This window comes from Eleutherodactylus coqui, chromosome 2, assembly GCF_035609145.1.
Source record: "Eleutherodactylus coqui strain aEleCoq1 chromosome 2, aEleCoq1.hap1, whole genome shotgun sequence".
NCBI classification, from domain to species: domain Eukaryota; kingdom Metazoa; phylum Chordata; class Amphibia; order Anura; family Eleutherodactylidae; genus Eleutherodactylus; species Eleutherodactylus coqui.
In genome coordinates, this window is record NC_089838.1 from 310617325 (window position 1) to 310644770 (window position 27446).

Here is a 27446-nt window from a genome sequence, read left to right on the forward strand (position 1 = left end):
ATGGACTCCGAAAGCAGCATTGATCATGAGAGACTTCATGATGAGGAAAGACCGTCAGGTACATTCATTTAACTTCTCTGCTGGATTATTTGTATATTTTTTTGTATTTTCTGGTTTCTATGTTATTGCCTCTTTATGTTCTCCAGATTAGTGACTGACGACTGTAAGTAAGCAGCAGTCAGTAATGTTAATCTATGGAGAACAGTCCAAGGCACCAGAGGCATCCAAAGCATAAGACTCCGTCTTCATTTATCTCATTGACTAGCAGTACTGCTCATGCTGTATTTACCTTATATCTGCATGGCAATGGCCCTGCATGGCTGATAGCAACAGGAGATAGATGAAAAGAGCTATCCCCGCTGTTTACCCCATACATGCCACAATCTGTGTAGATCACATGCAAAAGATTCACGGAAATGGCAGACTCCCTCTGTGACATCATCGGCCCTTCGCAATTACATCACAGAGTGTCCATGGGTTGCCATGGCAAAAGAATGCCAGATACGGGGCTCCTGGCTTGCCATTACGTATGCTCGGTACACGAAGATGAAACATAAAACAAGGAAGAACATCTATAGAATGCGGAGGTGAGACAGTTAAACTTGATAACAAAATGAGATTAGACTGTGGGAGCAGACACATTATTTATTTGTTAGAATGCAATTGTAACATGAAATACGTGGGGAGAACTAAGAATGCATTACGGACACGCATAAACAACCATAGATTTAATATCCGGAGGGGATATTTAAAACACAGTGTATCCCGTCACTTCTTGGAAACACATAATTGTGAAACAAAAGATTTGAGGGTGACCCGTTGGAACAAGTCCAAAATAAGTCTGTCGGTCATCTCCGACGTAAGGAGATGTAATGGATCTATAAATTAAAAACCTTAATGCCTGGGGGTTTAAATGAAATTCTTGAAAAAATTTAAAAATAACTGTATATACATGCGTAAAAAATTATTATTATTTTTATATATATATATATATATATATATATATATATTTACATATAATATTTTTATTAAATTACAACCCAGAGAATTTTGAAATATTTTAGAATAGATGAATAATATTTATGAATATAATATAATATAGCATAGAGATAAAATAATTTATTCATTTTTTTAATATTTTTTATTTTTATTTATGGATGCAATTTCTGATATTTAGTAATTAGCGCTAAAATGGGGTTTTAAGGGTTAATCTCAAAGCTTATATATCTATTATTCGGGTCGAAATATTGATTTATGTGGTTCTATACATTATTTATTTAATTAGAGGGACTATAGGAGAAGCTAATGATGTGTTCCCTTTCGGAATGGTTTTAATAGGAGGTATACATATGATTTAATTATATATTTTATATGCTAGAGATATTTACTAATAGTATAAATAAGATTGAAGAAGGATAATAAGGATTGATAGTGGATATTTGTGATATTTGTAGGATGATACATGTTTTAATTTGGGAGATCGATGCGATCATGTGACAGGTTTTAGTAGAGATCGTAGTATGAGATCTTTTTATGAATGAAATGGGTGACGTGAATACCACCATGTGATGGATGACGCGTCATGACACGAGATTACCTAGTAATTCCAAGATGGCGCCGAGACGCGGCGTCCTCCGTATCCATGAGTTGTGAGTAATAATGAATTTGTTTGTTATATGAAGATGTATGTTTTCTATGTTCATGTAATGCTTGATAAAGATGGCTGTGAACCGTCGAAACGCGTCGCAAAAATAAATTGTTAATATTAATATAAAACTTTGTATCCTGGTTCTGGAGCGCGGGGGTACTTTTTCTTGTTATATACCGATTTAAACATAAAACTAAGCAATGCTTTTCGAAGGCTAAACACCTTCCAGCTTTTTAAAGAAACTGACTTATTCACATCAAAGGCATTTACACACTCACTCGCTGCCCTTGTGTGATTCACTGACAGTGGCCATTTTCCACCCAGCAGTGACTCCCTAGTGGTGGCCATATTCTTCTGGCGGGCTGCCCTGCCAACCATTTGGCGTGTGACGGTCCCCTTCCACCGTTGCCATTTTTAAATATAGCGATTAGCATTTACTCCTATTATTGCTGATGGGACACATTTTAATTAGACAAGTATGACAATATGGCCGCCCAGCCAAGTGGCCACATCTGATTGGTGAGTAGCTGAAAGCCAATCAAGTACCATGTTTTTTACACTACTGTGATTTATAAATGCCTTTGATGTGAACGGGTCACTTGCTTGAAAAAAGGCAGGTGTTTAGCCTTCGAAATGCGTTGCTTAGTTTTGTTTAGTTTTTTTTGTATATTTTGTACTGTTATTGCTCATCTCACTTTTGGAATAAAGCCTGTAGAAGCCATTTATAACATCCTTTCATTTCTGAATTGCGCACCTGGAGATAGAGGAGACTGGATGGTTCCAAAGGCTGCATATGATAAGAGTGTCACAGGAATGTCCCCACAACGTTGTCACATTTCCATGGCTGCCTGGTCTATAGATTTAGGGCCATCAGAACATGTACGCGCATAGGACCATCTGGGACTTCAACTTGAAATCCTACATGTTTGCACGATTTAGAGGCTCAGTTACAGCAAATGTGGACTGGTATGCCGCAGGATACCATACAGAATCAGCAAGCCTTCATGCCCGCTCGTATCACATCTTGTATCCAAGCTAGAGGTGGTACAACAGGGTACTAGAGCCTCCATGCCCACCAGTATCACATCTTGTATCCAAGCTAGAGGTGGTACAACAGGGTAGTAGAGCCTCTCTTCAAGGAGTCATTTCTCCACAATAAATGATCCTTTTGCTCTATATACACTATAGTAATATTGTATCACTATACATATACTTATATCAATGTTACCATCGCAGAGCACCCGGGGTGAGTATTTTCATCTCCCCCATGGATCCGATCCATGATGGGAGGTGAAACTTGAACTTTTGAAAAACTTTTAAAAACTTTTTCATGATCGCCGCTATCCATTGGATAGCGTATTTGAACCAAGACATGATCCTCCTCCGTGAACCTTCCCGGATTCTGCACATGCGACCACCGGCAAAATGCCGGACACATACGCAGGAGTCGGGGAGTGCAGGAAATTTAAAATCTCCTTCCTCCCGTCAACCAACGGTCGCCGAGAGCCTTGAGCAGTGATGGTGGCTTCGTTGGTCCCCGGTCACGTGATAAAAAGGTAGCGATCTTCCTTAGGCCGGTCTCACATGACCGGATAGGAATTACGGATTCCGCATGCGTCTGATCTGTGGTATAAAGCAGATCAATCGCATTGGATTACACAATTCCGCTCACATTAGCAGATTGGAATGACAAAATCTACTTGCAGGAAACAGAACGCAGCAGGTTCTATTTTACCGCGAATATCCACAACATAGAGCCCATTGTGCTCCATAGTCGCGGATATACCCGCAGCCCATACGCAACTACATTGTATACGGGCTGCGGGTACCCGTGTCATCGCTGGGCGACGGTGCGGGAAATACAAACAGAAAAAGGTGTACTGCACATGACCGCCTGTGTGAGTAGACAAGTTATGCGCAGTACATTACGCGGCCGTACGCAGGGTCACAGCCGGCTCACAGCTGGGATCTGCTGCAGGCCTCCACTTCCACATATGTCCGTGTGAGCCCGGCGTTATTCAGATCTCTACCTGTAATATGTAATTTACAAGAAGCCCCGGGCACGCTCGCTTTCCTGCAGTTCCAAGAGCAGCTTGTTGAGCGCCTTTTGTGTGAGACCACCGCACCTCCACAAGCTTACGAAGCCTCACAGAGCGTCACTTTTTACACCCCATCCCTGCCGCTGAAGTCAAGAAATACCCCCAAAAAGCATGAGAGGAGAGAGGGATACCCGGTTTAATCGCCCCATGTACCCATCCCAACCAGCCTCCGTAATTAACGCTGTCTTTGGAAATACCACACAATTAACATTATTACTTTTATCTAAGATTTGGGGAACGCCAAAAAGGAAGGGGGGTGTATTATTTTTAGGGAGTCAAATTTTTTTTCCGCACATAATTTAGCAATGGGGCCTGGGATTTATTCAGTTGTGCCGCGCATTCCAAACTGTTTTTAAATTGACACAATTGCCAAAAAAATGAAAATCGTAATTTTTCCCCTCTGCTTTGCTTACATTCATTCAAATACCGTGGGGTCAAAATATGCAGTACACCCCTAGATGAATTCATTAAGGGGTCTAGTTTTCAAAATGGGGTCATTTGTGGGGGCTCTTTATCGTTTTGGCCACTCAATGGCTCTATGAGTGGGCAATGGGGCCTGGAATTAATTCAGTTGTTGAAATCCAATGGGTGTTCCCTCCATTATAGGCCTAGCCATGTGTCCTGTAAGTAGATTAGGGCCACAATGGGTATGTTTCTGAACACGGCACAAACATCAGTATCAATTTTAGGGTGGAAGTCTTCATTTATATGTGTGCTGTAAAAAAGAACTGTTTTTAAATTGACACAATTGCCAAAAAAATGAAAATAGTAATTTTTTCCTACTGCTTTGCTTAGATTTATTCAAAAATTGTACGGTAAAAATACACAGTACATCGCTTGATGAATTCATTAAGGGGTCTAGTTTACAAAATGGGGTCATTTGTTGGGTTTCTCTGTCGTTTTGGCCGCTCAAGGGCTCTACAAGTGGGCAATGGGGCCTAAATCACCTTCATGCTAAATTTCTGTTCTGAAAGCCACCAACTACTCCTTACATTTTGGGCCCCGTTGTGCATCCAGACATACGATTAGGGCCACAATGGGTATGTTTCTGAACACGGGACAAACAGGGGTATGCATTTTGGGGTGCAAGTCTTCATTCGTATGTGTGCTGTACAAAAAAAAGCTTTTTTTAAAATGACAGAATTGCCAAAAAAACGAAAACCACAACTTTTTACTTTTGCTTTGCTTGTATTTTCATTCAAAACTTTGAGGTCAAAATGGGCAGTACACCCCTAGATAAATTCGTTAAGGGGTCTGGTTTTCTATGGTCTTGGCCGCTCAAGGGCTCTACAAGTCCAGTGGGGCCTAAAAGGCCTTCAATTTCTGTTCTGAAAGACACTGACTACTCCGTTCATTTTGGGTCCCGTTGTGCATCCAGACATAAGATTAGGGCCACAATGGTTATGTCTCTGAACACAGGACAAACATGGGTATCAATTTTGGGATGTTAATCTTCATTTTCATGGGCACTATAGAAAAAAATATGTCTTTAAAATGACATATTTTGAAAAATATGACATTTTTTTTCTCTCCTCTAAATTGAATTAATTCCTGAAAACAAAACTGTGGCGTGAAAATACTCCTGACCCCCCTCAGTGAATACATTAAGCGCTGTAGTTTTTAAAATAGGGTCATTTGTTGGGGTATCTATTATTCTGACATTTATGAGCCTTTGCAATCTTGGCTTGGTGTAGAAAAACAAAGTGTTCCTCAAAATGCTGAAAAGTAATGTTAAGTTTGTACGTCATCTAAATGGTTAAAAAAAAAAGTTTTTCAAATGTGCATTCAGAATAAAGTAAACAGATGGAAATATATATCTTAGCAAAATTTGTATGGTATATTTGCACATATTTGAGATATAACAGTTGAAAATGGGAAAAATGACAATTTTTTCAAAATGTTCCCAATCTTGTCAAGTTTAATAAATATACACAAGTTCTGTCGGTCTATTTTTACCACTTAAATGAAGTACAATATGTGGCGAAAAAATAACTTCAGAATCACTGGGATCTGCAAAGCCTTTACGGAGTTATGCTATGTTAAGTGACACATGTCAGATTTCCAAAATTTGGCTCCGTCACTAAGGCGCAAAAAGGCTTAGTCACTAAGGGGTTAAATCTAAAGAGAAGATGATTTTAAGACTTTTTCTAATATATTTAATTAACAGACTCAGGGTGCTTTTAATAGAAATTTGCTGATAAAATGTGGCTGAAGGCCGTTGTTCCTATCCAGCTGAAGGCTGTTGCTAGGGAAAATCCGTGTTAAAAGGAACTTGTCATCAGATTTTAGTAATCTAAGCCAAGAGCAGCTCTACAATATTGACATTGCTGTGTTCTCCGCAGTCCTCAGACGAGGATGATGCAGTAAGCATCCTCTACGTAGCGCTGCCAAGTCTAGCGTGCGCCATGAGGTTGTCAAGCCCAATGCATGTACAAATGCACTATCCCTTCTATGGGACACATCTGAGGAGAAGGACTTTGTGAACTCAGAGGCTGCTAGCAGAGACAGTTCGGCACTTAGACCCCCCGTCAGTGCAGACAGTACTGGATGTAGACAGCGCTGTCAATATTGCAGCAGCCTGGCTTGGTGCTTCAGCGCAATCTCCATTCCCATGAATTCAATGGGAGCTGTGCTTGCAGTACCAACCATGGCTGTTGCAATATGGGCAGCACTATTCTCTTCAGTGCTGTCCATCATGACATTGGGAACGGCAAACAGCTGATCGGCAGGTAGCCCGAGCGTTGGCCCCCTGTCAATCAACTTCTGATGACCACCAAGTGTAAATAATACAAGTTCTAATTGAATAACAACAAGCATTGGTCTTGTAAACTGTGCTAAATGTGAAAATTGTACAACATTTTATTATATAAAGCTTTAATTTGCTGAAACTGGAACCAATTTTCAACAGTGCCACAGTGCTGCTCTTTGGAAGATCCAGCCTGCTAGCATGAGCATTTCACTGGTAAAGTTCCTGTGATTAGTCATAGTCAACAGCCAATCAGTGCATGACATTGAAGGCAAGTAAAGGGGATTTCACTTGAAGCGCAACCCTTATTTAAGATAATGATTTGTGTAGAAATGCACTATTTTTAGGAGTCTAGTGTTTATCGATGACTCTTGTCCCATTTCCCATCATAAGCGTATTGTGCATGCAGTTCACATTTCCAGAGAAGGTGGGTCTCATTTATCAAAACTGTCCTCATTGCAGGTCAAAAGTTCTTAGAGGTCAGTGGTGGCCGCTTTCAACATCTTCTGTGATGACTCTGAGCTTACCAAGAAGCAGAAGTATTGTGAAATTACTGTGTGGTGTTCAAGTGAAATACCCTGCAGATATAATCAGGGAGCGCTGTGTTCTTGAAGTGCCTCACTGCAAAGCAATAGTGTTATGTGTAATCTACAATATGTAAGCTATGTTTACTGTAGTGTCATCTACTTGTCCTACATTTACCATACAATTACATGTAGTGTGCTGCCCTCTACCTGTACCAAATGGGTCATACTACTGTCTATTAGTTTTATCGGTACAGTAGGAGAATGGGATGATTTTCTGCAATACCAAGACTAGCCACTGCAGAGGGAACAGAGCTGTTTGCTTCCTGCAGAAATCAGCATTCTACATGAATGCACCAGCCCAGCAAACAGCTAATCAGTGGGGGTCCCAGGCAGAAAACCCCAGCTGATCTACTATTGATGACCTATCCTGAGGATAGGCTATCAGCAGTTTCAAGATGGACAACCCCTTTAAGACTCTAATTTGAGAGGACATTCTGCACAGTTTGAGGGCTATAAAGTCAAGTCACAATATACAGAGCACTGGCCCTTTAACAAATAAATATCTCATACCTAACGCAGGAGGAAGTGCGGAATCGGTTAAAGAAGATTAAAATCGATAAATCGCCAGGCCTAGATGGAATACACTCAAGAGTACTAAAGGAACAAAGTGATGTGATAGCTAGGCCGCTATATCTAATATTTGTGGATACTATCAAGACCGGGGTTGTACCATTGGATTGGCGCATTGCCAACGTGGTTCCATTTTACAAAAAGGGGTCCAAAAGTGAGCCTGGAAACTGCAGGCCAGTAAGTCTCAGTAACGGGAAAAATATTCGAGGGGTTTCTGAGAGACACCATCGAAGAATACCTCAAGGAGAACAACGGAATAACTCCTCACCAGCATGGGTTCATGAAGGGTCAATCATGTCAGACCAATCTGTTCAGGTTCTACGATGAAGTAAGCTCTAGGCAGGACCTGGAAGAGTCTATTGATCTCGTATATCTGGACTTCTCTAAAGCATTTGACATCGTGCCGCATAATAGGCTGATATATAAAATGAGACAGCTTGGACTGGGCAAAAACGTGTGTATCTGGGTAAGGAACTGGCTCAAAGATAGAAAGCAGAGGGTGGTAATAAATGGCTCATACTCTGATTGGGCCAATGTCGCTAGCGGGGGGCCACAGGGTTCAGTATTAGGCCCCATTCTGTTTAATATATTTAGCAACGACCTGATAGAGGGGCTGCACAGTAATATATCAATATTTGCAGATGACACAAAATTATACAATATAATCAATGAAACGGAGGACAATGTGCGGCTACAAACAGACCTAGATAAGCTGGGGGTTTGGGCAGAAAAATGGCAAATAAAGTTCAATGTTGATAAATGTAAGGTTATGCACATGGGCAGGAGAAACAGATGTCATCAATATACACTAAATAGGGTACTGCTAGGGAAAAGTAATATGGAAAAAGACCTGGGGGTACTAGTGGATTGTAGACTAAACTGGAGTAACCAATGCCAGTCAGCTGCTGCAAAAGCTAATAAAGTCTTGGGGTGCATTAAAAGAGGTATAGGGGCGAGGGACGAGAACATTATCCTCTCACTATATAAGGCACTAGTCAGGCCTCACATGGAATACTGCGCACAGTTCTGGACACCGGTGCTCAGGAAAGATGTCACAGTGCTTGAGGGGGTTCAAAGAAGGGCAACTAAACTAATACATGGAATGAAGGGACTGGAATACCCAGAGAGGCACCAAAACTGGGATTATTTACCCTGGAAAAAAGACGGCTAAGAGGCGACCAAATAACTATGTATAAATACATGAGGGGACGATACAAGGATCTCTCCCATGATCTGTTTACACCCAGGACTGCGACGGTAACAAGAGGGCATCCATTACTTTTAGAGGAAAGCAGGTTTCATCACCAAAACAGAAAGGGGTTATTTACTGTAAGAGCAGTTAGACTGTGGAACTCTCTGCCTGAGGATGTGGTGATGGCAAAATCCATAGAGGAGTTTAAAAGGGGACTTGATGTCTTTCTGGAGCGGAAGGATATTACAGGATATAAATCTTAGGTTAATTGTTAATCCGGGTTTACAGGCAGGTAGGAACTATTAGGGGTTGATCCAGGGAACAGTCTGATTGCCATTAGGGAGTCGGGAAGGAATTTTTCCCCCCAAACGGCTAATTGGCTCCTGCCCTTTGGTTTTTTTTTGCCTTCCTCTGGATCAACAACATGGGAGGATAAACAGGCTGGACTAGATGGACATTGTCTTCATTCGGCCTTACATACTATGTTACTATACCAGGCTGGTAAATATCGGTATATATCACATTACTGCGTCTTCTCATTACAGGCAGAAGGTGGTACGATTCTTATACCTGGAAACCAGAATGGATTTCCTATGGGCTGCTGGCCCTACTGTATGTTCTCATCCTGGTCCTCCTTATTACTGTATATTCTGGAGGTAATGTTTTTCTTATTGCTGTTAAATGTCGATGGGATTGTAATACCTGGGGATTCAGTACATGGTGACATGAAACTGTGGCAAATTGTGGTCATTGTGGTTTGCCTTCAATTGCTCCCTACGGTGAACAAGAGTTTGACCAAGTCAGAATTTTAGTGACGTTTTAGATGTCCTGCAGACAGCAGACTGTGAGAAGCCTGTATAGCCTGCAGTATGTCTGTACCAGAGATGTACATAGTAGAGAGTGGGCTCTATAGCAAAGATCAGTTGGTACCCTCATTTAACCACTCCGGACAGAAAGACCTGCTGTTATTATACCCACATTGCCTTTTTTATGATCCTTGGCCCATTTCCCAATTCCCTTTTGTTCCTCATATTGCTCTTCCTCTGGAGGGAAGTCCTGCAGAGGCCACAAAGTTACTAATGGCATGGTGCCAACCAAAGCTGGGCTTCCTTCCTAAAAGCTCCCTATAGTAGTTTCATGGGCTGACTCTTCGGTATATAAGCCTTTGGTCTATGCAACATCATATTGGTCCATACTATGAATTATCAAATGCTTTACCTGCCCCTACATAAGGTTTCTTTGATGAGAGGAGTAAAGGTAGCCTGAGGGTGGATATTTGTTAAGATGTTTTATATAATGAAGTTGGTAATCACTGCCTTAGAGGTCTTAACTAATTTAAGTATTATACTTTATTTTACAGACAATGTCTCCAGTACCAGAAAACATTTGGTCACTTTAAAAGAGATGAATGACTTTAGGGAAAAAGGTAATATATAATGTTTGTGTGTTCATCATTGTAAGAGCATAGTCTACAAGGTGGCCATACACCTTCAGTGGTGGGCTGAACCCTCATTCGTCCAACGGCCATTTCTCCTGATCTCCCCATACACATGCGGGCTCCATTTGGCCACTCATGCATCTGTTCTCAATAGGAAGAGGGGAGTAATTTTCTTTCTTTTCCCCGGAATAAAAAGTTTTTTCAATAGTTTTATTGGTTTTTGATAAAGAGAATACAATACGATGTAATGTTTCAGCATCATTATCCTTAAAGACTAAAAAATGCATATGACGATTGCTTAAATAAAGAAATAACAGGTGAACAAGGGGTCTGAAAGCGGAGGTCCCGAATATAATGAAAAAGGAAAAAGAAGGAGGGACAACCCCATTTAGGTTATATAATCCTTCTCTTTTCAGAATTGTATAATAAAGCAAGACAGATGGGGGATAGAATCATGACTCTTGAATACACTGCCAGACAGAGTATTCGGGAACCAATGTGAGGACAAATAGATAACCATGAAACTTTGAGTAGTGGATCAACTTTTTAATATGTCCCTAATATTGCTTCCTCAATGTGAAAATGCAGGATAAGATACCCCAGAAGCAAATGAACCTGTGATGTAAAATTGTCACTTCACCACAGAGGAGTGCAATTCCCTCATGTGATGTTGAATACAGACATTTTACATCCATACCGCTATCCAATTTTCTCATAGAATTGTTGAGTTGGAAGGCACCGCGAGGGTCATCTAGTCCAATCCCCTGCTCAATGCAAGATTCACTAAATCATACCAGGCAGATATTTGTCCAGCCTTTGTTTGAACACTTCCATTAAAGGAGAACTCACCTTCTCCTTGCGGTAACAAGTTCCAGTCATTGATCACCGTCAGTGTCAGAAATTTTTTCTAATATTAAATCTGTCTCCTCCCTCTCAATTTCATCTAATTGCTTCTAGTCTTTCCTTGTACAGATGAGAATAGGGCTGATCCCTCTGCACTGTGACAGCCCTTCAGATATTTGTAGACCTCTATTAAGTCTCCTCTCAGCCTTCTTTTTTATTAGCTAAACATTCCCATAGAACATGATTTGCAGACCGCTCACCATCTTCGTAACTCTTCTCTGAACTTGCTCCAGTTTGTTGATGTCATTTTTAAACAGGGGTGCCCAGAATTGGACAATGTATTTCAGATGAGGTCTGACTAAGGAAGAGTAGAGGGGGATAATTACCTCATGTGATCTAGACTCTATGCTTCTCTTAATACATCCCAGAATTGTGTTTGCCTTTTTGGCTGCTGCATCACATTGTTGACTCATGTTCAGTCTGTGATCTATTAATATACCCAAGTCTTTTTCACATGTGCTGCTGCTTAGCTCAATTCCTCCCATTCTGCATGTGCTTTTTTATATTTTTTTTGCCCACATGTAGGACTTTCCCCTTGTTAAATACCATTCTGTTAGTCGCTGCCCACTGTGCAAGCTTTTCTAGATCTTTTTGAATACTCTCTCCCTCTTCCCTAGTGTTAGCTAATAGAGATGAGCGAGCACACTCGTCCAAGCTTGATGCTTGTTCGAGCATTAGGGTACTCGAGATGCTTGTTACTCGAGACGAACACCACGCGGTACTCGAGTCAATTCCATTTCCTTCCCCGCATGTTTAGCGCCATTTTCTAGCCAATAGACATGCGGGAAAGGCATTACCACTTCCTCCTGTGAAGTGCCAGCCCTATCCCACTCCCCAGCAGTGAGTGGCTGGCGAGATCAGGTGACCACCGAGTACTTAAACTGGTCCTGCCCGCGGCTCGCCTCAGACACAGGCAGAATCCAGCATACATCCCAGAATTGTGTTTGCTTTTTTTGCTGCTGCATCGCACTGTTGACTCTTTTTACATGTCAGATCAATTCCTCCCATTCTGTATGTGCTTCCTGCATTTTCCTTGCCCAGATGTAGGACCTTGCATTTCTTCTTGTTAAATATCATTCTGTTTGTTGCCACTCACTATTCAAGTTTGTCCAGATCTTTTTGAATTCTTCCTCTCTCTTCTCCAGTGTTAGCCATCTCTCCTAGCTTTGTGTTGCTGGGAAACTTGATCAGTTTCTCCTCAATTCCCTCTTCTACATCATTTATTAAAATGTTGAACAGCACTTGGCCTAGGACAGAGCCTTGTGGTACCCCACTTGATACATTCTTCCACTTGGATGTGTAGCCAGTTATGATCACTCTTTGAGTACGATCACTCAGCCAGTTGTGAACCCACCCAATAGTTGCCTTGTCAATCCCATATTTGGTCATTTTTTCAATAAGTATAGTATGAGATACTTTATCAAAGGCTTTACTAAACTTAAGATATACTATATCTATCGCATTTCCCTGATCATTCCAGTTGGTGATTCTGTCACAGAAGGAAATTAGATTAGTCTGTCATGACATGTTTGTTACAAACCCATGCTGGCTCTGGTTAATTACTCCATTCTCATCCAAGTACTTGCATACATGCTGTTTAATAATTTGGTCAAAGATCTTTCCCGGTACAGAAGTCAGGCTCACAGGCCTGTAGTTTTCTGGATACACCTTCTTCCCTTTTTTGAAGATAGGGACAACATTTGCCCTTTTCCAATCTTCTAGGACTTCTCCTGTTCTCCAGGAATTTTCAAAGATTACAATGAATATTTCAGCAATTACATCTGCTACTTCATTTAGTATCTTTGAATGTAATTAATCTGGTCCTGGAGGCTCAAATTCATTTAAGTTATCTAAGTGTTCCCTCACAATCTCTGTTTATAGATAGCCTCAATTCTTTTATTTCCCCAATAGCACAGGGAAGATCAGTTGATGTTACATTTACTTTCTGAGAGAAAACAGAAACAAAATAGGACTTTAAAAGTTCGGCCTTCTCAACATAATTTTTAACGAATTTATATTATTTTTGACTTTTCTTTTGCTTTTGACATACCCCAAAAATCCTTTTTTATTGCTTGCAAGCCTCTATTCATTGGTTTCACTTCTACTTTTTGGAAGATGAAGTTGTCAGCAAGAGCGGATGAAATTTGAGAATTTGTTGGACCCATTAATTTTATCTGAGATTCCCAGCAAAGATTTGGATAGTTAAAATGGAAGGACTATGCTGGCTGTAAAATGCTTACTATGCCTATGGCCTACTGCCATTGCTTGAAGGTGCAAGAGGTCTAATGTAAAATCTGTTCAGGGACCCCCTTCAGATATTGCAGTGTAGCAGATCCTGGTCACAGTTGTTCTCTCTGTTATCAGTCAGAGTCTTGTATACAGAGGATAGATATATATATATACACATATACTGGGGATTTATAACGAGTTTAGAATAAAGTAGCAAACTCTGCGTGTGACTTTGGCCTTCACGGACGATAGTACAAGAACCCCTCAGTTCATCCAGTTCTCTCATGTTTTCATCTAAAATGGTCCCCCCTGAGTGACCCACAAAAGATGGACAGGAATGAAGTTACCAAAAAATGTTCAACTTCACTTTGGACATCACCTATCTGTTAACTGGAGAGCATGTCTCCAGCAAATACTCAGGAACTGGCATTCTAGCCCCGAAACGCGCCTTTTTATGCTAGACAATAAAGTAAAGAAGCTGAGCTAATAATTTCATGTGTTTGTGCTTCTCTGAAAAGGTTGTGTCTGTACCCAATTTTTAATTCCTAATTGCTTTGTCATATACATTCTTCCTTGTAGGTTGAGACGGTATTTGGGTTGGCTGCAGCAAGTTTAAGGTTTTCGTAGAAATGAAAATGGTTCTGCCCACCTCTTTCTGGGGGTTGCTCTACCTCGCCTTTTTTCCGCTGTTCTCTTAAGGATTTCTAGTGCTGCTGTTTTACTATGTGGTACAAAAGACTTTGTGCCCACTTATTCACCAGGGTTGGGGATTCTGTGCAAGTTTTGCAAGATCTATGATCACACCGACCTGGGATCCCATTAAATAATATTCAGGCCATGCACGGAGCTCTTCATGTCAATTAAATCTTAACTAATATTTTTTTTTCCTACAGTACATAACCTTTCTTTGGCTATGGATGATCTACATACGTCAATAAAGAGTAAGTCAACAAGTGAAGCGACATTAGCAAATGTTTTAATGTTAAAGCCTACCTGACTTTCTAAGTGATTTCTCAGACTAAGCTACTATGTGTGTCCCTGAGGAATAACACTGTATTTGGCTATTATATGACTTGTTTTACAAGTCGCAGTGGCCGCCACCATTTTTCCTCAGCTTTCCCCATTGCTGGCCATGGCATGCATGCTCCTCCTGTCTGTGGCATGTGCCATATTGTGACCTACTGTCAGTCTCACTGCTCCATGGAGAGCGCACATATGCCCATAGTCTTAAAGGGCCAGTGCTCATCCTGTATTTCTGTCCTCCCTCCAATCCCTGAGCACCTCTGGTTATTTCAAACACCTTCCCACTAAGGAAGGTACCTAAGCTTCTGTCCTCTTTGTCCAGCTGAAGATGCTACTTGTTTATGCTGATTTCTTGGTTTCCAACTCCTTTGGCTTTACCCGGACTGCTTTGTATTCTCCACTCCTGACCTTGGCTTGTTGTATTTGTAGTGTCACGTGGTGTGTGGTAGTTATGTATTACATGTGTGCTGATGTCTGTGCTGTGTGTTACATCAGCCTATGTCAGTTCCGTGTACTGTCTCTATGTAGTGCTAATCCCATTGCATTGTTGTGTTCTGTTATGTGTATTGACTCAGACAGGTCACTTAAGAGGTAATGTCTGGTTTTGTATCAGTTTAGTCTTGCTATGTGTATTGTCCTTCCTAACCTGATGTGGAGTAAGTCAGGTGCTAGGGGGAGGAGTTAGGAGATGTGTGTAGTCAGTGGACATTACGAGGTGTTGATGAGAGGAGCTGAAAGAGAGTTGTAGTTGAAAGTGGAAGAGAGAGAGCATGTGTTCTGGAGGAGCAGTGTACAGGTCTAGTGAGGAGAATGTGAAGGAGTCAGAACTTCTCGAGGTCCTCGGAGTTGGAGCTCAGGCCCTGCTCTGTGGCCATGGGAGGCCTCTCCTTGGAGGAGTGTGAGGACCAGATTCTGTACTCTTGGAGTAAGCGATGGCGACCACATTTTTGAGACTTCTGAGTAAGTGGTCAAGAACAACTGCAACGGAGAGGAAGAGAAACCTAAGTGAGAGTGGTTGTGGAGTGTACCCGACGAGTAACAGAAGCACGTTTGCACAGGTCCGACAGATAACTTAGACTGCGGATATAGATGAAATGTAAAAGTGACTTCTGGATACAAACTTGTGGAGGGAAGAATTCTCCAACAACTGAGTTTTGCATTGTAATGTTTGAGACTGTTAACTATGGAAAATTTAATTAAAGAACAACTGTGTACCTCTGGTTTGAGGGTCGGACACCCATGGGCGCTTTTTTCTCCACTGCGCTGCAAGAGCAAGTGAAACCTCTCGCCTTGCAGTGCGAGGAGAAAAAACGGGATATCGACAGTCTCTTCAATGGGGCCAGCGGTAGCAGCGCTAGCCCCATTGAAAAGATATAGAGAATACCGCGGACTTCTGCCACAGCTGTCCCAGCTGGGACAGATGTGGCAGAAGTGCAGCATGCTATCCCATTGCTTTCAATGGGATCGGCGCTGCTGCCGGTCCCATTGAAAGCAGTGGTTTTTGGCAAACCCTGCAGTATGATTTGCGGGTAAGGGCTTGAAATATAAGTCCTTCCCTGAAAATCATCAATAAGTGGTAAAAAAAATAAATCACCTCTCCGCCGCTCAGACGCGTCCTCCAGCTGGCTCCCCGACACTGCTGTCCAGCACTTTCTGAAAGGGCTGTGCTGATTGGCTGAGCGCTCAGCCAATAACAGCTAGTGCTTAGCTATTGGCTGAGCGCTCAGCCAATTATAGATAGTGTTTAGCCATTCATTCATGAATAGCGAAGATAGTGCTATTCATTAATTAATAGCTAAGCACTATCTGTAATTGGCTGAGCGTTCAACCAATAGCTAAGTACTAGCTGTTATTGGCTGAGCGCTCAGCCAATCAGCACAGCCCTTTCAGGAGGTGGGAATTTTTGAATCCTGCTGAAAGTGCTGGACAGCAGTGTCGGAGCCAGCCGGAGGACGGGTCTGAGCGGCGGAGAGGTGAGTAATTTTTTAAAAACTTTTTTTACCACCTATTGATGATTTTCAGGGAATGGCTTATATTTCAAGCTCTTCCCCGCAAATCATACTGCAGGGTTTGCCAAAAACCACTGCTTTCAATGGGACCAGCAGCAGCGCCGATCCCATTGAAAGCAATGGGATAGCATGCTGCAGTTCTGCCACAGCTGTGACAGCTGTGGCAGAAGTCTGCGGTATTCTCCATGTCTTTTAAATGGGGCTAGCGCTGCTGCCGGCGTCATCACGGTTTTTTTCTCGCACTGCGAGGCGAGAGTTTTCACTTGCTCTCGCAGCGCAGTGGAGAAAAAAACGCCAATGGGTGTCCGCCCTAAAAGTTAAGTCTTGTGGACTTCATAATTCCTTACTATACTTTGGATCGATGGGGAGCTGATGGTAGAGCCACCTGTGACATAGTCCCAACTTTTACCCAGCCATCGTTCTCCACCAAAGGACGGACCCTGCCCGCTGCATACTGACCATCCTCCTGTCTGTTGCCTGCCCTGACTCCTGGCCTGTTCATCCTGTGCTGAACCTGCTCTGTGTGCCCTGACATCTGGACTGTCTTGTGTTGAAGTATGTGCTACCTGCCTTGATCCTGGACTCCTTTGACTATGCCTCTGTTTATACGCTCAGGTACTGTGTCTTGGCCTCTAGTTGTGTCAGCAGCCCCATACCTGGGAGCGCTCAGCTTCTGGGCCATCTACATGCTGTAAATGTACTGCATTTCACAGGAACATGTCAATGTCATGGTATTTTGGTTTTCAGAGAAGACTTGTGAGAAAGGATGGAAGCAAGCTGATGGCAGTTGCTACTACATTACTGGAGTTAAAGCTACCTGGGCAAAGACCAGAGATTCATGTCTCAAGAAAGGAGCTGACCTAGCTGTAATCACCAGTAAGCGGGAGCAGGTGAGGTAATGGTACAACATGTGGGTGCCATGCCGAATATTAGGCTGGGTTTCCCCAGTGTGCCTTTATGGTCATATGGAGTACAGTTTGTTTTTGTTTGTATTTTCTGCACTGTCGCTTAGTGATGTGTGGCTGGTCACAGCCCATACACTACGTAAATTGCGTATGGACTGTGGGCCGGACGCCTCCATTTACAACAATGGAGGCCATTTTAGTGACTGGGGGCTGTTCAGGGCGTTTATGTCAGGCATATGCGGGATCTGACACTTCAACTTTTCCATGTTCGTCTCCTAGGATGAAGCCAATCAACGGAAGAAATACATTCAGATAAGAAAGGGGTTTAACTTTCACTTCTAGAATCCACTGGAGTCTAAAATATCTAGTATGTCTTCAATCTGTTTATTTGACAGTTTGGCTGTGAAGTGCGTTGGGTACAAAATTAAGTTTGTTTAGATTAATTCCTCTAATAATACTGTATCAACTCACTGGGATAGCCTTCTACAGCAAGATGGTTGGCACACACAAAATATACTTCCAATACACTGGATTTTCTTCAAATCTGGCTCCTGTCAGCCTTATGCCACCTGCATATGGCTGGATTTGCATTGTCTGGTTCTGGATTCCGTAGCAAATACCTGCCATAGCATTCTATAGCACAAGGCGATTCCTGCACATGAGTGGAAATTGATTGCGATTTTCCGCTCACGGAGGAGAAACCGCAGCATGCTACGATTCTATGCGGACTCCACTCGGACAGCTTCTATTGAAGTCAATGGAAGCCATCCGTCCCGCGGCCCTTCCGCAGTTATCATTGCAGAAAGGCCACAGGGTCTGCGTTATCTCCTAGCGATGGCACAGTCAAATCTATACATTTGCAGCACAGAAGAAAAGCATCCAGACAGGTACGCATGTAGAATCCTATCTTGCCATGTGCATTTGGCCTTAGGCCTCGGTCACACGGGCGGTTTTTCCCGCGATTTGCGCATGCGATCCGCGTAGATATAGACCCAATGCTTCGCAATAGGATCGGTCACATGTCCGCTTTTTATGCGGATGTGCGATAAATTATAGGACACAACGATTCGCAGAACGCGCCTATCTGCGTTCTGCGCATCGTTGTGTTCTATATATGTGCTCAATGGGGCCGGTAGCAGCAGCGCCGACCCCATTGAGAACATATACTTAAAGATCATTCTCTTCTGCCACAGCTGTAACAGCTGTAACAGCTGCAGCAGAGAAGAACGATGTTCACCCATTGAATTCAATGGAGCCGGCAATACAGCCCTCACCAATCAGAGGCAGCTCTCACTCACCCATTCATGAATTCATGAATGGGTGAGTGAGTGCTGTCTCTGATTGGCTGAGCGCAGGGACCAATCAGAGGCAGCTCTCAGCTATTGAATGACACAGAGCTGAATACTGCACAGAGCAGTTCAGGAGAACTGCCGGTTGGACGCGGCTGAACTCCGGCTGCAAGAAAAAGGTGAGTATACTTTTTTTTTTTTTTTACTTTTACACATTTTAGGATGGTTTCAGGGAAGGGCTTATATTTGTAAGCCCTTCCCGAAAATTCATCCCACGGCTGTATTGCCGGCTCCATTGAATTCAATGGGCGAACATCGTTCTCCTCTGCCACAGCTGTGTCACAGCTATGGCAGAGGATAGCGGGCAGCGCTGGGCCATTTCGCCGAAAACGCTGCTAGCTGCAGATTTTTCGGCGAATCGTCGGCCCCGGTCACGCGATTTGCGGATGTGCATCCGTCATGCGATCCACAAATCACGCGAAAAAACGCTCGTGTGACCGAGCCCTTACTATGCTTCACAGCTAATATTTCACACATCAAAGTGCAAGAAGATAAAATGAACTCTATCCATCCGGCCACTCGCTAATACATTGTCCATCCCTCTGTCAGGCCTAGTGCCCAATATGTCCAAACATAGTACTGCACGGGGTGCGTCTCTTACTCTGTCGTGCACTACGACCACTGCCACTGCATCCCACAAGGTTTTTGTATAGGACTGTCTTTTTCCTAGATTGAGGGCCCATACTAATAGTCTCAACTTCTTTTTAATTAAATGGGGGAGAAAAAAACTATTTAATGAGCCCTCTCAGGTGGAGCATAATTAGCCTAGTTTGCCAGCGCCAAAGCAGAGAAAACCCTTTCCCTGCTGACCAATTTTCTTAAACATGACCCCCCAGTGACATAAACCTGCAACTCTAGTGGTCTAGTGCCGTAATAAATATAAAAAACTTTTAAGGGCTCCCACCCACTTGCGAGGGCGATAGTGCGTTTTTAAAATCGCTGCGATATGGCAGTTGCCACCTAGCGATTTTTTTTTTCTGCGATTGCGCTGCGATTTTCCCCCCACTAAACTCGCATCGCAAAGCTCTATGTTTTGTGGCTGTCCTGCGTTTTTTATCGCAGCGTTTTTGACACTGACTGCTGTGCCCTTCCCCTCCTCCTTGCCTGAGAGAAAAAAATCGCAGCATCGCAACGCAGTCGTGCATGCGATTCTGCAATGTGCGATGCGCTTTTACCGCACCCATTGACTTGCATGGGCGAGGGAAAAATTGGACATCGCACTAATATAGGGCAGTCGCAATCGATAAAAAAAATCGCACACGCACTGCGAAAAAAAATCGCAAATGCGCATAGCCACATCACAACACATTCGTTTTGAAAATAGAAAGGTTTAGCGCTCTATTGCAGCGCTAAAAAAATCGCAATTCGCTAACGCAAGTGGATGGGAGCCCTAACTGCCCTGTCCAGAGCTGGGGATCAGTGGGCATTTTCCAAGAGTACTGCTAGTCATTCACAGCCTCTGTTCAGATCACATCCGAGCTATGTGTTAGAACTAAAGCCTTCCCCAACAGATACCTCCAGGAGAAGCCTCAGACTTATGATAAAGTATAGCCATACCTGCTGTATGTCACACATTTGCAATAATGTTTAATAAGTGTGCTTTTTTTGCAGAAGGCCCACTGTGTTATAAAGTCTGCCGGGCTTTTCTACCGTGTTTCCCCGAAAATAAGACAGTGTCTTATATTAATTTTCGTTCAAAAAGGTTAACTTTTTTAACATGTATAGCTGCCTGGATACTATTTAAATTGACTTTTTAAATTAACTGTTAGCAGGGCTTAATTTTGGAGAAGGGCTTATATTTCAAGCATCCTCAAAAAGCCTGAAAAATCATTTTGCATCCTCAAAAATTCTGGAAAATCATGCTATGTCTTATTTTCAGGGAATGTCTTATTTTCAGGGAAACAGGGTATGTAGCTAAAAATGCTATAACAAAACATTCAGTTATATCAGAGACTAAAAGGACACTATTTGTTGGATAAATTGAGGCCTATGACTACATTCAGTTACATGATGTAAACAGCCATATTTATAGGCCACCATAGACTGGGGTGTTAGACTACACTCATCTCCATGTACCAACTATTATCAGTGCAGTCATTTACTCGTCTTTGGTGCCAAAGTGCCAAGGTTATTTTGGGTGTTTCTAGCAAAAACAGCAGTTCCAAAAGTGGTTTAGTTGGGATTTTGAAGAAATGTATCAATTAATTGTTGTAAAAGCTCTTGGACTTTGTATCGGAACATTGACTTTTATATGGTGTGGTTGGCCTCACCCCCTGATTGTCTGGACCGGCTGCTTCCGTTGCTCCTAGCTGCTCTCTCTTTTTCAGGCATTCCTTGGATTTTTATCTGATGCTTCTTCATACCGTTTTTATTGGATTGGACTCCATGATATGGATGAAGAAGGAACCTGGACATGGGTCGATGGAAGCAATTATGAAACATCTTACAAGTAAGTTTCCCAAGAAGATGATATACCATAACATAATAACTGGCCCTTAAAATTGCTCTCCAATGGAGGCCATGAGTACCCTTGTAAGTCAGTTGCAGGATTTAGTGGTCGTGATCCAAGACCTGTCCGGTCGTATGGTGGCCCAGGAGCAGCGGGAGTTAGTGCATGTTTCTACTGCCCCTTTTATTCCCGAGCCCAAGTGTCCACTTCCTGAGGTATTTTCAGGGAAGAGGAGCAAGTTTTTTGTTTTTCAACAGGCATGTAGATTGTATTTTCGGATGCGGCCCCGCTCCTTCGGCTCAGAATCCCAGAAAGTTGGATTAATTATGTCCTTACTTCGGGGTTCCCCCCAGACATGGACCTACTCCTTGCCTGCAGTCAGTTGATTTGTTTTTTCAGGAACTTGCATGTATTTTTGATGAGCTGGACCATGCAGGGTTGGCGGTATCTCATCTCATTTCTCTACGTCAGGGGCAGCAGTGGGTAGAGGACTATTGCTCTAAATTTAGACTGTATGTAGGTGAAACCTCTTGGAACGATAGCGCCCTTAAAGATGTGTTTTTGTTGGGTCTTTCTGACGCTGTCAAGGATCTACTCATTTCTAATCCTGCTCCCGTGACACTCAGTGATGCGATGGAATTGGCGGTTAAGGCTGACAGGAGTCTGAGATCTAGAAAAGAGGAACGTCAGGCCCATAAAGCTAGGGAATCCAGCAGACCAGCTCCCCCTTCTCCAATGCCAACTTCTGGTGCCGAGCCTATGGAAGTGGACCAGTTAAGTCCCGAAGAACGGCGACGGTTCCGGATGATTCATCGTCTCTGCCTCTATTGTAGGAAAGCCAGACATCGTGTAGCGACCTGTCCTCAGAAGCGTCTACAACATCAGTCCGAACCGGCGGAAAGCTTCAGATCCTAGGCGATCTTTAGGAGGATCGCCTAGGATCACAGGTACTCCCTAAGTTGTTGGTGCCTTGTCAGATTGGCTTCCGGAATTTCACTCGGTCCGGTCAAGCTTCCTTACAGCTATTTCTATTCCATCTGCCTGTCCTGCAGCTGATGTCGCCACAGATGCGCTGCAGGGGGTATGGAAAGAAGTACAGAAGAACCTGGAAGCAATGGGGGCTCGTTTGCAGTTGAGTAGTAGGAGGAGTCTGTTAGTGTCTGGACCTTACAGCATAGGGCAGAAGGTATATTTGTCTTCTAGAAATCTCAAATTGAAGGTTCCGTCTTTGAAACTGGCGCCGCATTAAGTGGGTCCTTTTGTCATCACGCGGGTAGTAAAACCGCTTGCTTATGAACTTGATTTGCATGGAGGGTTCATAGGGTTTTTCATAAGTCATTATTGAAACCTTTTGTCCCTTCGGTGAGTACACATTTTTTTTATTCCCGCTGAATCTGCAGCCCATTCGCAATGTCAATGAATATTTCTGCGGGTTGGACGGCTTCCATTGACTTCAATGAAAGCTGTCCGTGCTGGAACCACAGGAAAATAGAGCATGCTGTGATTTTTCTCCACGAGCGGAAAATACAAATAGTTTCCACTCGTGTGCATGAAGAATCATTTTCCATAGCATGCTATTGAGGGTATTGCTGTGGAACCCGGAGGCTGACGCCCGCTCTGTATTCTGCAGCAAAAGTCTGCCCGTGTGCATGAGGCCTAAAGTAGATATTGTATTAGACACATTAAAGGGGTTTTCCCGCGATAGCAAGTGGGGTTATACACTTCTGTATGGCCATATTAATGCACTTTGTAATATACATCGTGCATTAAATATGAGCCATACAGAAGTTATTCACTTACCTGTTCCGTTGCTGGCGTCCCCGTCGCCATGGGGCCGTCTAATTTCAGCGTCTAATCTCCCGATTAGACGCGCTTGCGCAGAAGGGTCTTCTCCCTTCTCTTCGGTCTGGGCACGAGCGGCGTTCTGGCTCCGCCCCCTTCTACGCGTAGCTCCGCCCCGTCACGTGTGCCGATTCCAGCCAATCAGGAGGCTGGAATCGGCAATGGACCGCACAGAGCCCACGGTGCACCATGGGAGAAGACCCGCGGTGCATCGTGGGTGAAGATCCCGGCGGCCATCTTGGTGAAGGAAAGAAGAAAGAAGCTGCAGAGACGGGATTCGGGTAAGTAAATTTTTTTTTTTATCACGTAACCCGTTTCAGCGCGGGACAACCCCTTTAACACTTGATGCACACAGCCGTAATACAGGCTCTACTTCATCTCCGTATGCCTCTGATTACATAAAGAGGCATGCAGATTCATTTCCTCTTCCATCACATACTCTATTACTGTGGTATCTATTACATTGCTATGTAGAGACACTTCACATTACCTTTTCACCCTATGTCGAGTCCTGTGAGAGACGCCAACTTTTGTGGTAGGCCGTTCGTGAGCCACCTGTGACATTCCTGGAGGGAGTTACCGGAGGAAAAGATGTGGCACTCTATCCAAGCATACAGCTGGAGTTGGGAGGGTGTAGTACGTGAACCTGTCAAGGTGGCACTTACCAACTCCTGTTCACGGAAGAAGTTACCGCAGCAGAGGATAGGGCCAGTAGTCCTCAGGATGAGGGGGTAGTAGTTGTCAGTTCGTGATGCCACCATTCCACACACCGGCATTCATACACGACGGTTTAATAACACTGGACAAGTGTATATATTACCTTGGTAAGGCCCGGTAAAAACTTTACTGGTGACTTTTAAACACGATACAACAAACTTCAGTATGCAGAGTTTACAGTGCAGGTAAATCAGTATTATTCAAACAACTTGACATGAAAGTCAATGGCCACAGAATGGCAGTAATTATCACCCCGCTCTCATAGACTTCAGCATGCGTGGGTGTCAGTCAAAGGTGTACCACTACACGGTGATCCAGGACCACTACACGGTGATCCAGGCTTCAGACGGCCGCATAGGAATCATAAACAGACTTAAGATTATTTTCAGAAGTTCAGTAGACTTCTGCACTGATCTTATTGTAGAAAACATATAGTTGCTAGAAGAGGTAGTTACTTACAACGGCTCTCTTGCAATAGGACTTTTGGAGAAGAAACATTTAGGCTCACTCACTCCCATGCGCTTCACATAAGATCCGACGGTCTTTCCTCCTCCTCCATCTTCAGAAACATAAGGGCTGATGGTGCGCTCTGTGGTAGCAAACCCTCGGGTGGAGATGGGTGCTCCTCAGCCGAGAAGATAGATCTCCCTTCTGGAACCCAATCACTCCTATTTATAGATTCATCCACACCACGTCAAATGGGACTGTAAGATAGATACATTCAACATGCAACAGAGCTCACAGGCAATGATATTAATGGAGTTAACCCTTCAGATGCTGCAACCGTGCAAAACACATACAGAAAATAGACATGACTGTTTTGCACAGTGCATCCACATAAGACAGACATATGACAATTATGGAGGTGTCCAGAATGATGTTCTGGGACACTACACCTACATTGGGTGTATGTGGTTGCGAATGTCCTAAAATATATGCAGAACGTAACCATTCAGCTGGCATATGCCAAAAGAGTGTTCTTTTGCTATATTCCAGGGTGGCATTAACATAATTTTTTTGTGATGTGGACTATAGTGTAGTAAGGTAAAGTTGAAGTCCCCTGGTGCAAGCACCGAGTCATGACTGACTCCTTGGGTGACATCACATAGTTTTGAACCTTTTTTTTTAGTAGTAGGAAAGACAGGAAATACATTACAGTTATATTGCAACGGAATACTTTTGAGGGTTTCCGTCCCTCTTATATGCTCAACCTGTTCCTCCATACAAATTTTGATAAGTTTTTATTCAAGAGCTTATCTTTATTGACATTTATAGCTTAAAAAAAAAACAGTTTAATAACATAACAACAGAACATAGCTTTAAATTGCTCTCGTTCATTTAATACGGATAGTGTGTGAGCCTGATGTGCCACGTTTTCTGGTATTTGTGCAGGGTGTTGGATCTCATTGCCATCAATTTCTCCATAGTAGCATGGGCAGTTTATTGTGGAGGTCACTCCCTTCGGGTGGTAATTGGGTCTTCCAATTCTTGGCAATTAAACTTGCAGCTTGAATAAGAATGTGGGTTTTTATTTTATTTAACATATCATAAACCGCCTCTCAGTAGGGTGTCACTCGTGGACATTCCCAAAAAACATGGAAAGGTGACATCACATTGTGACGTTTTCTCAGCAGACTGTTTTTGCCGGGTGGTTTGCCATTGCCTTCCCTAGTCATCTTTTACCCCCCAGCAAGCCATGTACTCATATTACCAACCTCGGAAGGACGGAAGGTTCAGTCAACCTTGAGCCGGCTACCTCAACCAAGTGGGGATTGAACCTGCAACCTTCAGGTCATGAGCACGAGCTTAGGACTGTATTGCCTTAACACTCTGCTTTGTTGCTCCAACTTTGGAGCAACAAAAAGATAGACAATCTGTGTGGTGAGTGAGAGCGCCATGACAAATTATTCAGGCTATGCTACTTTAACACTAAGCTGCATCCTTTGTATCATCTTACAGTAATAGTTCCCCCTCAGTGACCCCCTCACATTAATTGTGACTTTCAGTGACCCCCAGCACAATAACTGTCCCCCAGTGAACTGTTTACAGTACTTGTACACCACTAAATAATAGTAGATGTCAGCTCTAAACAGTGATAGCGAATACAGTGCAGTTGCCTGCAATAATCATAAGTGATGTTTTCTCTGATTGACATCTACTTTTTCTTCTTTATCCAGGCCCAGATCGCCATGACAAGCCCCTATTCATCTCTGCACACTTTCTCAATTCTGTCACTACCACCCAATGAACCTCCCAGTAACCCCCATCTAGTACTGGTGACCCTTTGTGGCTCCACAAAGTAATATCGACCTCTGTGGCCCCATTTAGGCATAATGCCTGATTCTGTGACCCCAGGCACAGTGCACCTATTTTGTGGCTTCAGGCATAGTGCAGGCCTCCTCTTCCTATTTCCCTGCTCTCAAACCTCAGTTAATTAGTAAAGCATCTACTGCATTGTCTATCGCCATCCTTCACACGGGTCTCGGCTTCTCACATGGAATCACTTGTGTCTTACATCCTTTGGGATAAATTCACTTTGCGTTTTTGGACACTTTCGGACAATTTTTCTGACCTTTTTTAAAAAGGAGTGTGGTCTAAATTGCATTAAGTTGCAATGAATTGTGCATGAATATTGGCACGATTATTGGTGTAAAGTAAGTCAACTATTAAGTGGCCTAAATTCAGACTAGACAGTCTTAAATTACACAGATTTATCATTCAGCAGAGCTAATTTGAAATCTGGCACATTGTAAGGCTGTATAACTTTTAGCCAGCATTAGTAAATAAACCCCAGTGTGTCCGGTGAAGACGGGGGAAGAACCCACGTACAGAGCGCTGCTGTGCGAGAGATTGAGTCCTGCGTGAGGGATAAAAATAGAGGCTGCTGTAGAAATTCTACTGAGGTTTGGAGCAAGGAGCGGGGATCTAGCAGGAGCGGGACATGCCTTCAGGGACAGTCGTCATAATCCAAGACTACCCTGCAAGATCCAGGACAGTTGAGACGTATATAATAGGACCCTATCGTGACGTATCCCGTTGTATGCCTATGTGGTGGGATTCTCCTGACGTATACCACTGATGTGAAGATGTGACCGGAGCCTTACTGGTATGACTGCCCAGCATTATCTTTAATAATGTGTAATTTATTTTCAGGCGTTGGTCAGATGATCAGCCAGATGATTGGCAGGATGGTGAAGATTGTGTGCACTTGCGGGCCTTTGGAGAGTGGAATGACATTTCCTGTGATTATGAAGGTGCCTACGGGATTTGTGAGAAGAAGCTCTGAGCTCATCTTAGACATCTAGAACCCAACAGAGAACTTTATGAATGAGGATGAATTATACTTCCAATGTCATTTAGCTACTGTTTATAGGGTCAGGAGCTCTTAAAGGGCCCTTCCCCATTTTCTGCATTACCTTTCATGTTTGTTTTTTGTAAAAATGATGAAAAGGTTGAATAAAGTCTTCTTGTCTGGACCTGTTTCTGAACCCCTTAGTCTCAAGGTGGACACCCACCTGCCTTTTTCCTTGCACGTTTTTTTCACGCGATATCGCTGCATTTTTGGTTAACCCAATTGTCAATGGGACTTGCTAATGCTGCGATATCGCGTGAAAAAAAGGTGCAAGAAAAACGCAAGTGGGTGTCCACCCTCAAGCCTATTTTTTGCCATAAGTGAAGCGATTTTCATCATGGCATTTCAAGAGCCTTAACTCGTTGGCATAGTTGCATGAGGGCTTGTT

General features: G+C 43.1%; 1 protein-coding gene across 1 annotated transcript; it reads left to right on the forward strand.

Moving 5' to 3' along the window:
• LOC136610258 (hepatic lectin-like) lies at positions 1-27178 on the forward strand. Its single transcript, XM_066589494.1, has 7 exons — positions 1-58; positions 9388-9498; positions 10203-10268; positions 14306-14353; positions 17192-17334; positions 21026-21147; positions 26860-27178. The coding sequence occupies exons 1-7, from the start codon at positions 1-3 to the stop codon at positions 26990-26992; spliced, it is 681 nt and encodes a 226-aa protein (XP_066445591.1). The 3' UTR covers positions 26993-27178.
• Positions 27179-27446: the final 268 nt, after the last annotated feature.

Bases quoted from the DNA above. Each gene is read 5' to 3' on its own strand.
- LOC136610258 (XM_066589494.1), top strand. From the start codon at position 1: ATGGACTCCGAAAGCAGCATTGATCATGAGAGACTTCATGATGAGGAA. The intron at 9,499-10,202 runs GTAATGTTTTTC...TTTATTTTACAG, and splicing joins TATTACTGTATATTCTGGAG to ACAATGTCTCCAGTACCAGA. The intron at 10,269-14,305 runs GTAATATATAAT...TTTTTCCTACAG, and splicing joins GAATGACTTTAGGGAAAAAG to TACATAACCTTTCTTTGGCT.